The sequence below is a fragment of the Sphaeramia orbicularis genome, chromosome 21 (assembly GCF_902148855.1).
Source record: "Sphaeramia orbicularis chromosome 21, fSphaOr1.1, whole genome shotgun sequence".
Lineage (NCBI taxonomy): Eukaryota > Metazoa > Chordata > Actinopteri > Kurtiformes > Apogonidae > Sphaeramia > Sphaeramia orbicularis.
The window spans coordinates 26232233-26246576 of record NC_043977.1 but is presented as its reverse complement, the minus strand read 5'-3'; the positions used below and the strand labels follow the sequence as shown (position 1 = coordinate 26246576).

General features: G+C 38.4%; 2 protein-coding genes across 2 annotated transcripts; both read left to right on the top strand.

The window, feature by feature from the left end:
* Positions 1 to 7008: 7008 nt before the first annotated feature.
* LOC115411985 (trace amine-associated receptor 13c-like) lies at positions 7009 to 8974 on the top strand. The gene is made up of 3 exons (XM_030124290.1): positions 7009 to 7181; positions 7499 to 7982; positions 8639 to 8974. Exons 1-3 carry the CDS (start codon positions 7009 to 7011, stop codon positions 8972 to 8974), a joined length of 993 nt encoding a protein of 330 aa, XP_029980150.1.
* A 3436-nt stretch (positions 8975 to 12410) lies between these two features.
* On the top strand, positions 12411 to 13717 carry LOC115412667 (trace amine-associated receptor 13c-like). The gene is made up of 2 exons (XM_030125280.1): positions 12411 to 12583; positions 12898 to 13717. Exons 1-2 carry the CDS (start codon positions 12411 to 12413, stop codon positions 13715 to 13717), a joined length of 993 nt encoding a protein of 330 aa, XP_029981140.1.
* The last annotated feature ends 627 nt before the right edge of the window (positions 13718 to 14344 follow it).

The window sequence follows — 14344 nt, the reverse complement described above, 5'->3', positions numbered from 1 at the left end:
TCCCATGTTGCATCAGTCCCACAGCAGCGTTCAGGGACTGTAATCGCTAAGAAATCTGAGCTGAAAGCAGCCAGGACACTGGGTGTTGTTGTGCTTGCTTTTCTTCTGTGCTCCTGTCCATATTATTGTTTTACTGTTGCTGCTGATTATAATTTACCTGGTTCATCAACAGGATCAGCTGAGCTGTGGTTGTTATATTTTAACTCTTGTCTGAACCCTGTCATCTATGCTTTGTGTTATCCATGGTTCAGACGGTCTATTAAACACATTTTGACACTTCAGATACTGCAGCCTGGTTCTCGTGAGGCCAATATACTGTAAAGAGATGCAAATTCTATTCTCTATAATCTGCTTATCATATAATTTAAGACTAAAGATTACTATGAATATGCTAAATAATTGTGGGCATTTTTTCTGTGTGTTTATTAAAATAAAAGGACATGAATTGCCAATTTGTCTTCAATAGATGTTTTTTATTTGACTTGGCATCAGTCATAGTACTTATTTACTTTTCATGTACAAAACATGTTAGTAATTGGTGGGAAAATTTCTTACAACACATGCCAACTGTGTGTCACATCAATATCACTTTTAGATGTATTCTGATGAAATTCAAGATCTGTGTTTTAAAATTACAGTGACTCCCGTCAAGTCCTCTGTATTTCATTATTTTACAAATAATGACTTGTCGACCATGAACACTTCCATCTACCAGAGGATTCCAGAGTCCAACATAAGGCCATCTGTCCAACAGTCTGACATCAATCACAAAGACACTAACTTATTTTTCATTTATACATTTTCACTCACAAATATATCCACTCCTTTCATCATAAAGTGATCTTTCTTTTTTTAAACAGCCATGGGGGTCATTTGAGTACAGGTCTTGAGTACAGCCCCCTCTTGTTTGCTATGGTGATGGACAGGCTGTCAGATGAGGGTAGGCAGGAATCTCCATGCATTATAAATCAGTGGCGGTTGGTCAATAGAGGGCGCTAGGGCACTGCCCAACCTGTCTGACATGAAGAAGAAGATGATAGGAATCAAAATATTTTTGCAAAAATATGAATATTTAAATAAACAAGCTATACACGATACAGCCTATGAGTACTGTGTATAATACGCATGTAAGCGTAGTTTAAAAATGTCTTTGGTCATTGTCGTGCTGTGGCTACATCTAAAGGTAACAGCCAAAAGTAGGAGGAGTAGTTAAAGGGGTTGTAAAACTGTGTAGGAACATCATCAGCATGACCCTGAACAACTTCATAGCCTTGCACTAAACTAGAACACTGAGGAACATCTGTTCTGTTCTGACCAAACACAAGCATCCTCTTCACAAGCATGACAGGTCACTTCCATGAGTATTTGTCACTAATTCCCATGTAGTCTATGCTTCTACGTAACTGGCTCTAGCTAGTATTACTTCATACACAGTACATGGAAGCACCAGTAGGAGGGGTTTTCCTCTTGTGGTGTGTTGTCCATGTTCAGACGTGCATCATTTACATTATAGCTGTTAGCTTAGCTCTGTTTTGTAGACATAAGCCAGGCCCAGTAAAATCACAAATGGTCTTTCTTTTCATTTTATATCAGTTTGTGTTGTGAGTAAAATGAACTAAAGATTCATTGTATACACTATAACACAGTAACGTCATATTAGTAATGGGAAGCCTGATTCTTTTTACTAACTCAATTCTTTTGGCTTGTTCATCTCTTGTGAACTGATTTAGAATCGATTCATTTGATTCACCATTTTAAAAAAAAATATGGTCAAATCTAGCAGGTATTGGTTGCAAACTGGTGGTGTTAAATTGACAGGTAGAAGAAACAATCAATCTAATCCTTAATATCTGTCTTTTCTGTCCATCTGTGACTAATGTAATCAGAAAATTACAAACATTAATAAAGATTTTCCACTAGTATATCAACATAGTACTACTTTGTCAATAGTTAATTGTATTTAGTATGCTTTTAACTTTTTATCTATCTATCTATCTATCTATCTATCTATCTATCTATCTATCTATCTATCTATCTATCTATCTATCTATCTATCTATCTATCTATCTATCTATCTATCTACAGGGTGGGGAAGTAAAATTTACAATATTTTGAGGCAGGGATTGAAAGACAGTGTATGACCAATTAGTTTATTGAAAGTCATGAGAATTTATTTGCCACAAGAAAATTGACATAATAGAAAATGTTTTTATTCTATGTGTCCTCCTTCTTTCTCAATAACTGCCTTCACACGCTTCCTGAAACTTGCGCAAGTGTTCCTCAAATATTCGGGTGACAACTTCTCCCATTCTTCTTTAATAGTATCTTTAAGAAAGTCGACATTGCTGTGTGATGTTCTATTGGTAGTAGGGCTGGGTGATATGACCTAAAATCAATATCACGATAATTGGGTAGTTTTACCACGATAACGATAAATGCACAATAAATAACCCGCCCCCCAACCCCCACCCCGGCCCGCACAAGGACCACGGCAAAGTGACTTCCTTTTGTTCATTTATTATAAACATTTTACCTTTCTCGTAAACTTTTTTGAACATACGTTTATGTATTGGCATTTTGGCAGTAATGTCTTTGTTGAGGTAATGTCTCTTGTAAACAAATATAAATATTGCCAAGTGCAAAAGAGGTTCTTCTGGCTTGTAAACAATAACAGAAATAAAATAAATCAATACAACGCTAGAACAATAGAAGAGGTATACGTTTTACACATTTTTAACAAACATTTGAACTAGTGCAATGACCAAAGTGCAAAAATGTCAGTGTAACACTGATTAGAAACAAAACGAGCTTCAAAAGTGCACTTAAAAAAACACAAGCAGAATTGCTTTCTCAACTCAAAAGATTTCAACCTGACTCCCTGCAGTTACATATTATCACTCTAAACACTAATATTTAGTTTAGGTTTTTACTTAGAAACACTAGCATGTTAACCATTTCTGGTTTAAGGCATGATCTGAGGCATGTAACAATGTTGCCTCCAGAGCTGAAAACTCGCTCAGATGGGGAGCTAGTGGCTGGTATACAAAGGTACTTTTTTGCCACCTTACTCAGAGTGGGAAAGTGGACATGATGTTCTCTCCACCAATCTAGTGGATTTCCCTCACTATCCTGCAAAGGGGACACCAAGTAGCTGCTCAGCTCTGCTTCTATTGCTTGCTGGCATGACACAGTGGGTGCATTTGAAGATGCTGCCTCGCTTCCTTTGAAAAAGCTACCCAATGACTTTCTTGGCTTCTTTGGTTCAGAAGATGACGATGTAGAAGGCTGAGGTTCAGTTGCAGTGTTCCCTTCGGTTAACTGTGTGTAGTCTGCAGCTGCTGACTCCATCTCTCTTTTCATTTTTTCCTGAATGGCGAGGACACGATCTGCAGAAATGTAGGATGCCTTGAATCTGGGATCAGTAAAACTGGTCATGTCCAAAAGGTCCTCAGTGGTCGGATCTGAGAACTTCTCATCAAGGTATGCCAGGATGTCAGATTTTATGGCTTTTGTCAGATCAACATCATCATCATCCTCAGCCAGCACCCGTGACTGGAGAATGTGTAAGACAGGCTTCACGGATGAAATTGTCACATACTCTTCACCTGACAGAGCATCTATGAACTCCACCAGTGGAGCAAGGGCTTTGTTCATGGCCTCCAACACATCCAAGTCAGACCAGTTTGGTATCAGATGCCTTGAGGTTTTGCCATCAGAGAGGACCTGTGATAATAATAATAATTATTATTATTATTATTTTTATTGCATGTATGTTGTGCTTTTCAACTTAATATATTTTTTAAATAAATCTTTTGACTATTTTCCCAAATGCCTAAATTTAAAAGAGTGGTGGAAACTATTTTGTTGTAATCACTGCTGTTGAAAGCCAACTGCCTCTTTAAAATGCATTGAAACTTAAGTCCCTAGCTTTGTATGAAACAGTTCTTACGTTATGAAAAAAACTTTTAAATGACAACAAAGCAACAACAGAAAAGAAAATTAGTATCTAATTCTGAGCCCAGTAACATATACAATAAAATAAAGCACTAATGATAATAGCTTACCTGTATGATGGCTTTCTTTTGTTCAAGTAGCCTTGCTGTCATCAACTGCATTGATCCCCATCTGGTGGGGCATGATGTTTTAAGTTTGTGTTGAGGCAGGTTTAACTCTATCTGTGCCTTGCACAAAGCTTTCTTCTTCTTCCAACTACAGGAGAAGGAACTGACTATTTTTTTTTTTACAGATCTTCATGGCCCGGTCCACAGCAGGTTGTTTTTTGAGAGCATTTTCTGAAACAGACACACACATAAACACAATTTAGCTTTTATTTGCAGATAAAGCATAATTTAGTATTTGATATGGTCAACTTTGTACAATGACACAGAGAGCATGAGATGCAGTGGTGGAATAAGTACTTAATTTTCTTATCTAGGTAAAAGTTCTGATACAAAAGCAATAAATGTACTTAGGTTAAAAGTAAAAAAAGTACTTTACAAGTAAAAAACAATTCACTCAAATTATCTGAATAAACTAGGACTAAATCTCAACTAAAACAAGATTAAACCAGGACTAAACCAGGCCCTGGCTAAAGTGTTAATTTTAAGAACTAAATATGTTGAAAATTCTTTTACTTTTGCAGCAAATCAAAAACGTAGTGAAGTACAAAGTACACAGGCTATGAAATGTAATAAAGTAAAAGTATCCATCCCAAAATGTACATTAATATAGCTTCAAATTTGTACTTTTTACTTAGTTATTCCTCACTGATTAGCTGCTATAGCCACGTAAGTGTCATTTTATTCCTAATATACACTGCTGAATAATTACTAATGGTTGTTTAGGCTTTCTTTCCTATTATCCCTACATTGTACAAAGTTAGTCACAGGAACACACACACAGAGTTAGCTTATGCCAATAATACAGTACAGTTGACTTCGTTACCACCAATATATCCCAATTAGGTGAGCACACTTACCGATTGCCAAGTGGAGTCTGTGTCCAAAACACTGTACCCGCATCCACTGGTTGAGCTCTGCAGCTTTGACAACGTTTGTACCATTGTCTGTTGTGATAGCCACGAGATTCAGTTCTCTGAGGTCCCACGATGAGAGCATGAGTTTCAGGCCCTGTGCTATCATCTCTCCTGTGTGCTCATTTGGAAAATACGCCGTTTCGAGCACTCTGGTGCGCAGTTTCCACTCGTCAATAAAATGTACAGTTAGGCTCATGTAGGGCTCCATGGTACGACTGGACCACAGGTCGGATGTGGCGGCGAAATGCTGGACCTGTTTTAGCTCGGCAGCAACCTTTTCTCTCTCAGTCTGAAACATTTTGGGGAGCACAGTTTGTGAAAAATATTTTCGCGATGGCACGTCGTACCTTTTGTCAGCAGTCTGGATTAAATGTCTAAACCCTGGACGTTCTACTGTACCCATGGGGACCATATCCTTAGCTATATGGTAGGCAATAGCGGTTGTAATTTCGATCCACCTTTTTGACGTCCTCTCATATGGACTCACGCCTGCAAATGCCTCCGTTATCCTCTGCTGTCGGGGGGAGGTAGCACGCTTCGTACCTTGCTTCTCGATTTGAGCTTTTCGTGCATCTTCGAACTCAACAGCGTGCTTGTGCTGCAAGTGATGGAAAAGGTTGGACGTGTTGCCTTGGCTCGTCACAACAGCTTTCAGACACACCTTGCATTTTGTGTTCTTCTGTTCAAAGTCATCTTTGTCGAAACCAAAATATTTCCAAATTACAGATGTTGAGTTTCTTTTCGGCACAAGCTCAGTCGGATTTTCTTCGGCTAATTCCACGTCTTCGACTGTGTCAGTCACTTCAACATTCAAACTGTCCGCCATAACTCTGCGCAGCGTCTTCTCTCTTGTTCAGACAGGATTGGTAGAGTCACGTGACTACACGGTACGTCAGGGGCCACTCTACTCGCTGCTGCTGCTGCTACTACTACTACTTGAAGGGGAATGAACAATAGTCTACCAGCACAAGTTAGAATATATAGACTTTATTTATTATTAAAACACCGAAAATTACCGCCATGGGCAAAATGACGACGGTCATCGTCGTCATTTCCGGTAACGGTAAATTTACGGTATATCGCCCAGCCCTAATTGGTAGCATGTTCTAAAACGCCCCAAATACCATAATCCAGAGGGTTTAGATCTGGGCTAGAAGGTGGCCATAAACATGATTCCCAAAAATTGCTAAACTTGGATTTGCAGAAATCTTGTATTTTTCTAGCTGTGTGGGCTGGAGCACCATCCCGTGTCCATACATAATTTCCATCTGGGTAGTTTGCTTTAAGCCATGGCAATACCTGGTATCTGGATGGATTTGGTTGGATCCTTTAGGATTTTGGATTTGAGAGCTTTAATAAAACCTTTGGTATGTTTTTTCTTGCTTCCTCCACTTCCAGACTTTCTCGTAATAGTTTTGCTCATAGTCATTCTCTTCTTTACATTATAAACAGTCTTTATGGACACTCCAACTATTTTTGAAATCTCCTTTGGCGTGACGAGTGCATTCAGCAAATCACACACTCTTTGACGTTTGCTTTCTTGATTACTCATATGGGCAAAAGTTCCTGAAAAGGTATGGATAATAGTGTTAGGAATGATTATGACATCAATATATGTTTGGTTTCAAAACAATTGACGTAGTGCCTGCTGAGAAAAAACAACTAAATGTTCTTTGTAAATTTTGCTTCCCCACCCTCTATCTATCTATCTATCTATCTATCTATCTATCTATCTATCTATCTATCTATCTATCTATCTATCTATCTATCTATCTATCTATCTATCTATCTATCTATCTATCTATCTATCTATCTTTCTTTCTTTCTTTCTTTCTTTCTGTCCCCACGGTTTGACTTAAGGTAACCTCATGTCATTATATCATTGTCATTATGTCATGGGTTGGGGGTGGACAGGGGAAAAGAACATTCAGATAAATTAGGTAAATATGCTTGGACTGGAGAGTTACTAGAGTATGGAGACCTTGGAAGGAGGTGAATTCTGCTTTCCACAGCTGCTGAACATCTCCTGCAGGAAACCAGTGCAGCATCATGCAGAAACTGTATTCCTTTACATCCTGCTCTCCTCCATTTCTCTGCTCACTGTGACTCTCAACCTGCTGGTTGTCATCTCCATCTCCCACTTCAGGCACAATCATATTTTAACATATCATATTTTTTTCATTTTCTAAAAGCTGGTTTTATGAGAGAAGCTGTAACTTTGTCTTATCATTAATACAATCTAACAAACATGTTTCTCTTTCAGTGTTGTTATGGATTATACTTTTATTACAATAACTATTACATTATTATAATAATAATGTTTGCATGCTTTTTACTCTGTAGAGTGTGTATTAACATTTTGTTCATTAATCCTTTGCGTTTCATATGTTTGTGAAAGATAATGTTTTTGTGACTGACTTCTAAAGATGAACATATTCAATAATGCTGATTTCTCTCCCTCAGGCAGCTCCACACCTCCACCAACCTCCTCCTCCTCTCTCTGGCTGTATCAGACTTCCTTGTTGGATTCGTGCTGATGCCCATTCAGATTCTCTTCATTGGCGGCTGCTGGGTTTTAGGGAGTTTTGTGTGTGGTTTGTTTTATTATGCTTCATTCATCCTTACATCTGCTTCAGTAGGAAACATGGTGTTAATATCTGTCGACCGATATGTGGCTATTTGTGACCCTCTGCAATATCCCACTAAAGTCACTCCAAGAAGAGTGAGAGTCTGTGTGTGTCTGTGTTGGGCCTTTTCTGTGTTTTATAATGGTTTGATGTTGAATGACTTTCTAAAACATCCAGATCGATATAATTCCTGCTATGGAGAGTGTAATGTTGTAATTGACCCCATCACAGGAGCTGTTGATGCTCTTTTAACCTTCATTGGGCCCATTACTGTCATTGTAGTTCTGTATATGAGAGTATTTGTGGTGGCTGTGTCTCAGGCTCATACCATGAGATCACACATTGCATCTGTCACACATCAGCATTCACAGACTGTAACTGCACTGAAATCTGAGGTGAAAGCAGCCAGGACTCTTGGGGTTGTCATAGTTGTGTTTCTGATATGCTTCTGTCCTTATTTTTATCCTTCTCTTGCAGGTCAGGACATATCTACTAGTATGGCATTTTCAGTTTTTGGTGTCTGGGTGATGTTATTTAACTCCTGTTTAAATCCATTGATCTATACATTTTTCTATCCCTGGTTCAGAAAATCTATTAGACTTATTGCTGCTTTTTATATCATGAAGCCGGACTCCTGCAATGTCAGTCTAATGTAGAGATGCATGTAGAGAGGTTTGGATGAGTGGGATTGTGGGATACCACTACATAGCCAGCAAATGTGAATTAAAGTAACCCACAGAAGTGCATGTTGTATCCTACAAAAGTCACAATGTGAAGAGTTCAGTTCAGCATTTTTTTCAATTGAATTCCAAGAGATTTTCTTAAATACCCAGAAAAGTACAGCTCCTGTTATGGAGAGTGTCTTGTTGTAGTAAACTCTCCTGAAGCAGCTGTTGATCTTGTTGTGACCTTTTTAGGCCCATTTCTTATCATCACAGTTTTGTACATGAGAGTATTTGTGGTGGCTGTGACTCAGGCTCGTGCCATGAGATCCCGTGTTGCATCAGTCCCACAGCAGCGTTCAGGGACTGTAATCGCTAAGAAATCTGAGCTGAAAGCAGCCAGGACACTGGGTGTTGTTGTGCTTGCTTTTCTTCTGTGCTCCTGTCCATATTATTGTTTTACTGTTGCTGCTGATTATAACTTACCTGGTTCATCAACAGGAGCAGCTGAGCTGTGGTTGTTATATTTTAACTCCTGTCTGAACCCTGTCATCTATGCTTTGTGTTATCCATGGTTCAGACGGTCTATTAAACACATTTTGACACTTCAGATACTGCAGCCTGGTTCTCGTGAGGCCAATATACTGTAAAGAGATGCAAATTCTATTCTCTATAATCTGCTTATCATATAATTTAAGACTAAAGATTACTATGAATATGCTAAATAATTGTGGGTATTTTTTCTGTGTGTTTATTAAAATAAAAGGACATGAATTGCAAATTTGTCTTCAATAAATGTTTTTTATTTGACTTGGCATCAATCATAGTACTTATTTACCATAAATTCTGGACTATAAGCCGCTAATTTTTTCCCACGCTTTAAACACTGCAGCTTATACTCCGACGCGGCTTATACGATGATTTTACCTTGTTACATGCCACACCCCAGGGGAGAATCTGTCTATTGTTACCAGGTATGCAGGAATGGATAACATTAACAACTTAACCTTTATAAAGTTAATATTAACACACACAAAAGGGGAACTTTTAAGGAAAAATAGTAAACCTTCAAATGTTAATATTGTTTCACAATTATACAAAACAAAACTCTGAATGAAAACACTCAATAAAGCTCTCCAGAGACTGTCATAAATTTAAAGCATCTCAGAACTAATGCACACGTCGTCAGAGACAGCGAGTGCATATTGAGGTACAGACACTGCCGGTGGCTCACTTCCAGTACCATGGCACCAGCACCTCAAGCCTCTTGCAGTACCATGGCACCAGCACCTCGAGCGGCACCATGGCGCCACGGCGGTGCGCCACGGCACCATGGCTCAGTGCCAGGTGCCACAGCTCGGTGCCAGGTGCCATGGCGCCGTGGGACCATGGCTCGGTAACACAGCTCAGCTCGGTACCACGGCTCGGTACCAGGTACCACAGCACAGTGCCAAGTACCGTGGCATCTTGTCCCTACTGCACGTCATGCGTAATGTTTAATGAAAATGATATTACAACAGACATAATTACTTGTTTTTAATCTTTATATTTTAAAAATAAATTAAAAGTCCTACTCTAACGAAAAACAAAAATTTTTTCACTTTCAAGTGTCTTTCAAGTCATTTTAAGTCCGTGAATCCACAGCCGGCGCAAAAGCAAGTCAATCCCGTATCGGCACGAATCCAAAGGAAACCCCGATAAGTCCACCGACAAAAAAAAAAAGAAAGAGAAAATGTGCTTTTATTACTATCCTTTTATTGCCTCGGTTTTTGTCTTTTGTTTTTTAATCATTATATTAACAACGAATCAACCTATAGATATGACAGCAAGCTCACACATATCATACCCATTTACATACAGGGAATAATTTCATTTGAACTCAAAGAAAACCTTTATCCAATTACCGGCCAGTTTTGATGCAATGAAAAAAAAGGTTCCACTCGGTCCCATAGACTCCCATAGAAGCCAGGCTTCGACGGGGAGATGCATTGACCATAGATCGTATGAGGAAACAGCGCAACGGGAATGTATGAGAAGTCAACAACATCGAGTCTGATGATTTGTGATAAAGCTGATTCTGAACAAACTCGTCTGTGAGATGAACATGTTTTAACACATGTGTAGTCAATGAAATGTCAACACAACCAAACATATTTAACCATTTAATTTTCGTAATGATAGGGGAAGCCAGGCTTCTCTTGCAGTCTATGAGAAATCACCACTGGTGGACACCCGCGGCTTATAAACCGGCGCGGCTTATACATGTACAAAATTGATTTTCTTTCTAAAATTAGGGTCTGCGGCTTATATTCAGGTGTGGTCTTTAGTCCGGAATTTACGGTACTTTTCATGTACAAAACATGTTAGTAATTGGTGGGAAAATTGATTACAACACATGCCAACTGTGTGTAACATCAATATCACTTTTAGATGTATTCTGATGAAATTCAAGATCTGTGTTTTAAAATTACAGCGACTCCCGTCAAGTCCTCTGTATTTCATTATTTTACAAATAATGACTTGTCGACCATGAACACTTCCATCTACCAGAGGATTCCAGAGTCCAACATAAGGCCATCTGTCCAACAGTCTGACATCAATCACAAAGACACTAACTTATTTCTCATTTATACATTTTCACTCACAAATATATCCACTCCTTTCATCATAAAGTGATCTTTCTTTTTTTAAACAGCCATGGGGGTCATTTGAGTACAGGTCTTGAGTACAGCCCCCTCTTGTTTGCTATGGTGATGGACAGGCTGTCAGATGAGGGTAGGCAGGAATCTCCATGCATTATAAATCAGTGGCGGTTGGTCAATAGAGGGCGCTAGGGCACTGCCCAACCTGTCTGACGTGAAGAAGAAGATGATAGGAATCAAAATATTTTTGCAAAAATATGAATATTTAAATAAACAAGCTATACACGATACAGCCCATGAGTACTGTGTATAATACGCATGTAAGCGTAGTTTAAAAATGTCTTTGGTCATTGTCGTGCTGTGGCTACATCTAAAGGTAACAGCCAAAAGTAGGAGGAGTAGTTAAAGGGGTTGTAAAACTGTGTAGGAACATCATCAGCATGACCCTGAACAACTTCATAGCCTTGCACTAAACTAGAACACTGAGGAACATCTGTTCTGTTCTGACCAAACACAAGCATCCTCTTCACAAGCATGACAGGTCACTTCCATGAGTATTTGTCACTAATTCCCATGTAGTCTATGCTTCTACGTAACTGGCTCTAGCTAGTATTACTTCATACACAGTACATGGAAGCACCAGTAGGAGGGGTTTTCCTCTTGCGGTGTGTTGTCCATGTTCAGACGTGCATCATTTACATTATAGCTGTTAGCTTAGCTCTGTTTTGTAGACATAAGCCAGGCCCAGTAAAATCACAAATGGTCTTTCTTTTCATTTTATATCAGTTTGTGTTGTGAGTAAAATGAACTAAAGATTCATTGTATACACTATAACACAGTAACGTCATATTAGTAATGGGAAGCCTGATTCTTTTTACTAACTCAATTCTTTTGGCTTGTTCATCTGTTGTGAACTGATTTAGAATCGATTCATTTGATTCACCATTTTAAAAAAAAATATGGTCAAATCTAGCAGGTATTGGTTGCAAACTGGTGGTGTTAAATTGACAGGTAGAAGAAACAATCAATCTAATCCTTAATATCTGTCTTTTCTGTCCATCTGTGACTAATGTAATCAGAAAATTACAAACATTAATAAAGATTTTCCACTAGTATATCAACATAGTACTACTTTGTCAATAGTTAATTGTATTTAGTATGCTTTTAACTTTTTATCTATCTATCTATCTATCTATCTATCTATCTATCTATCTATCTATCTATCTATCTATCTATCTATCTATCTATCTATCTATCTATCTATCTTTCTTTCTTTCTTTCTTTCTTTCTTTCTTTCTTTCTTTCTTTCTTTCCCCATGGTTTGACTTAAGGTAACCTCATGTCATTGTATCATTGTCATTATGTCATGGGTTGGGGGTGGACAGGGGAAAAGAACATTCAGATAAATTAGGTAAATATGCTTGGACTGGAGAGTTACTAGAGTATGGAGACCTTGGAAGGAGGTGAATTCTGCTTTCCACAGCTGCTGAACATCTCCTGCAGGAAACCAGTGCAGCATCATGCAGAAACTGTATTCCTTTACATCCTGCTCTCCTCCATTTCTCTGCTCACTGTGACTCTCAACCTGCTGGTTGTCATCTCCATCTCCCACTTCAGGCACAATCATATTTTAACATATCATATTTTTTTCATTTTCTAAAAGCTGGTTTTATGAGAGAAGCTGCAACTTTGTCTTATCATTAATACAATCTAACAAACATGTTTCTCTTTCAGTGTTGTTATCGATTATACTTTTATTACAATAACTATTACATTATTATAATAATAATGTTTGCATGTTTTTTACTCTGTAGAGTGTGTATTAACATTTTGTTCATTTAACCTTTGCATTTCATATGTTTGTGAAAGATGTTTTTGTGACTGACTTCTAAAGATGAACGTATTCAATAATGCTGATTTCTCTCCCTCAGGCAGCTCCACACCTCCACCAACCTCCTCCTCCTCTCTCTGGCTGTATCAGACTTCCTTGTTGGATTCGTGCTGATGCCCATTCAGATTCTCCTCATTGGCGGCTGCTGGGTTTTAGGGAGTTTTGTGTGTGGTTTGTTTTATTATGCTTCATTCATCCTTACATCTGCTTCAGTAGGAAACATGGTGTTAATATCTGTCGACCGATATGTGGCTATTTGTGACCCTCTGCAATATCCCACTAAAGTCACTCCAAGAAGAGTGAGAGTCTGTGTGTGTCTGTGTTGGGCCTTTTCTGTGTTTTATAATGGTTTGATACTGAATGACTTTCTAAAACATCCAGATCGATATAATTCCTGCTATGGAGAGTGTATTGTTGTAATTGACCCCATCACAGGAGCTGTTGATGTCGTTTTAACCTTCATTGGGCCCATTACTGTCATTGTAGTTCTGTATATGAGAGTATTTGTGGTGGCTGTGTCTCAGGCTCGTACCATGAGATCACACATTGCATCTGTCACACATCAGCATTCACAGACTGTAACTGCACTGAAATCTGAGGTGAAAGCAGCCAGGACTCTTGGGGTTGTCATAGTTGTGTTTCTGATATGCTTCTGTCCTTATTTTTATCCTTCTCTTGCAGGTCAGGACATATCTACTAGTATGGCATTTTCAGTTTTTGGTGTCTGGTTGCTTTATTTTAACTCCTGTTTAAATCCATTGATCTATACATTTTTTTATCCCTGGTTCAGAAAATCCATTAGACTTATAGTTACTTTTTATATCATGAAGCCGGACTCCTGCAATGTCAGTCTAATGTAGAGATGCATGTAGAGAGGTTTGGATGAGTGAATTATGGGATACCACTACATAACCAGCAAATGTGACTGAAAGTAATTGAAAAAGTAACTTAATACCTGAGGAGGCTATTGTTACACAAAGGAGTGTATTTGAGTGAATTCAGTGTCATACTGTGATTTATGAATACACTCCTGATCAAAATTTTAAGACCAGCTGAAAAATTGCATGAATTCACATTTTGCACTATTGGATCTTAAGAAGGTTCTAAGTAGAGTTTCAAAATGCAAAAAGATGAAATGGGAGTGAGACAAAAAAAAGAGTAAGCCAGTTATTGAAAACAACAATTAAACTGAAATAGACTGTTCATCAGCCAATCAAAAGTTTAAGATCACAGCCTTTTAAAAGCCAAAATCTGTGCAAAAATATGGATTCAGTGTCATTTCCTGTCAGGTATTCACACTGTCATGACCTCCTGATGGAAAAGGCCAAAAAGCTTTCTCCCTTTGAACATGGTCAGATTGAGTTGCATAAGCAAGGCCTCTGCCATCGCTGCTGAGGTTGGACACAGTAAGACAGTCATTTTGAATTTCTTAAAAGATCCTGAGGGTTACAGAACAAAAAAGTCAAGTGGTAGACCAAAAAAATACT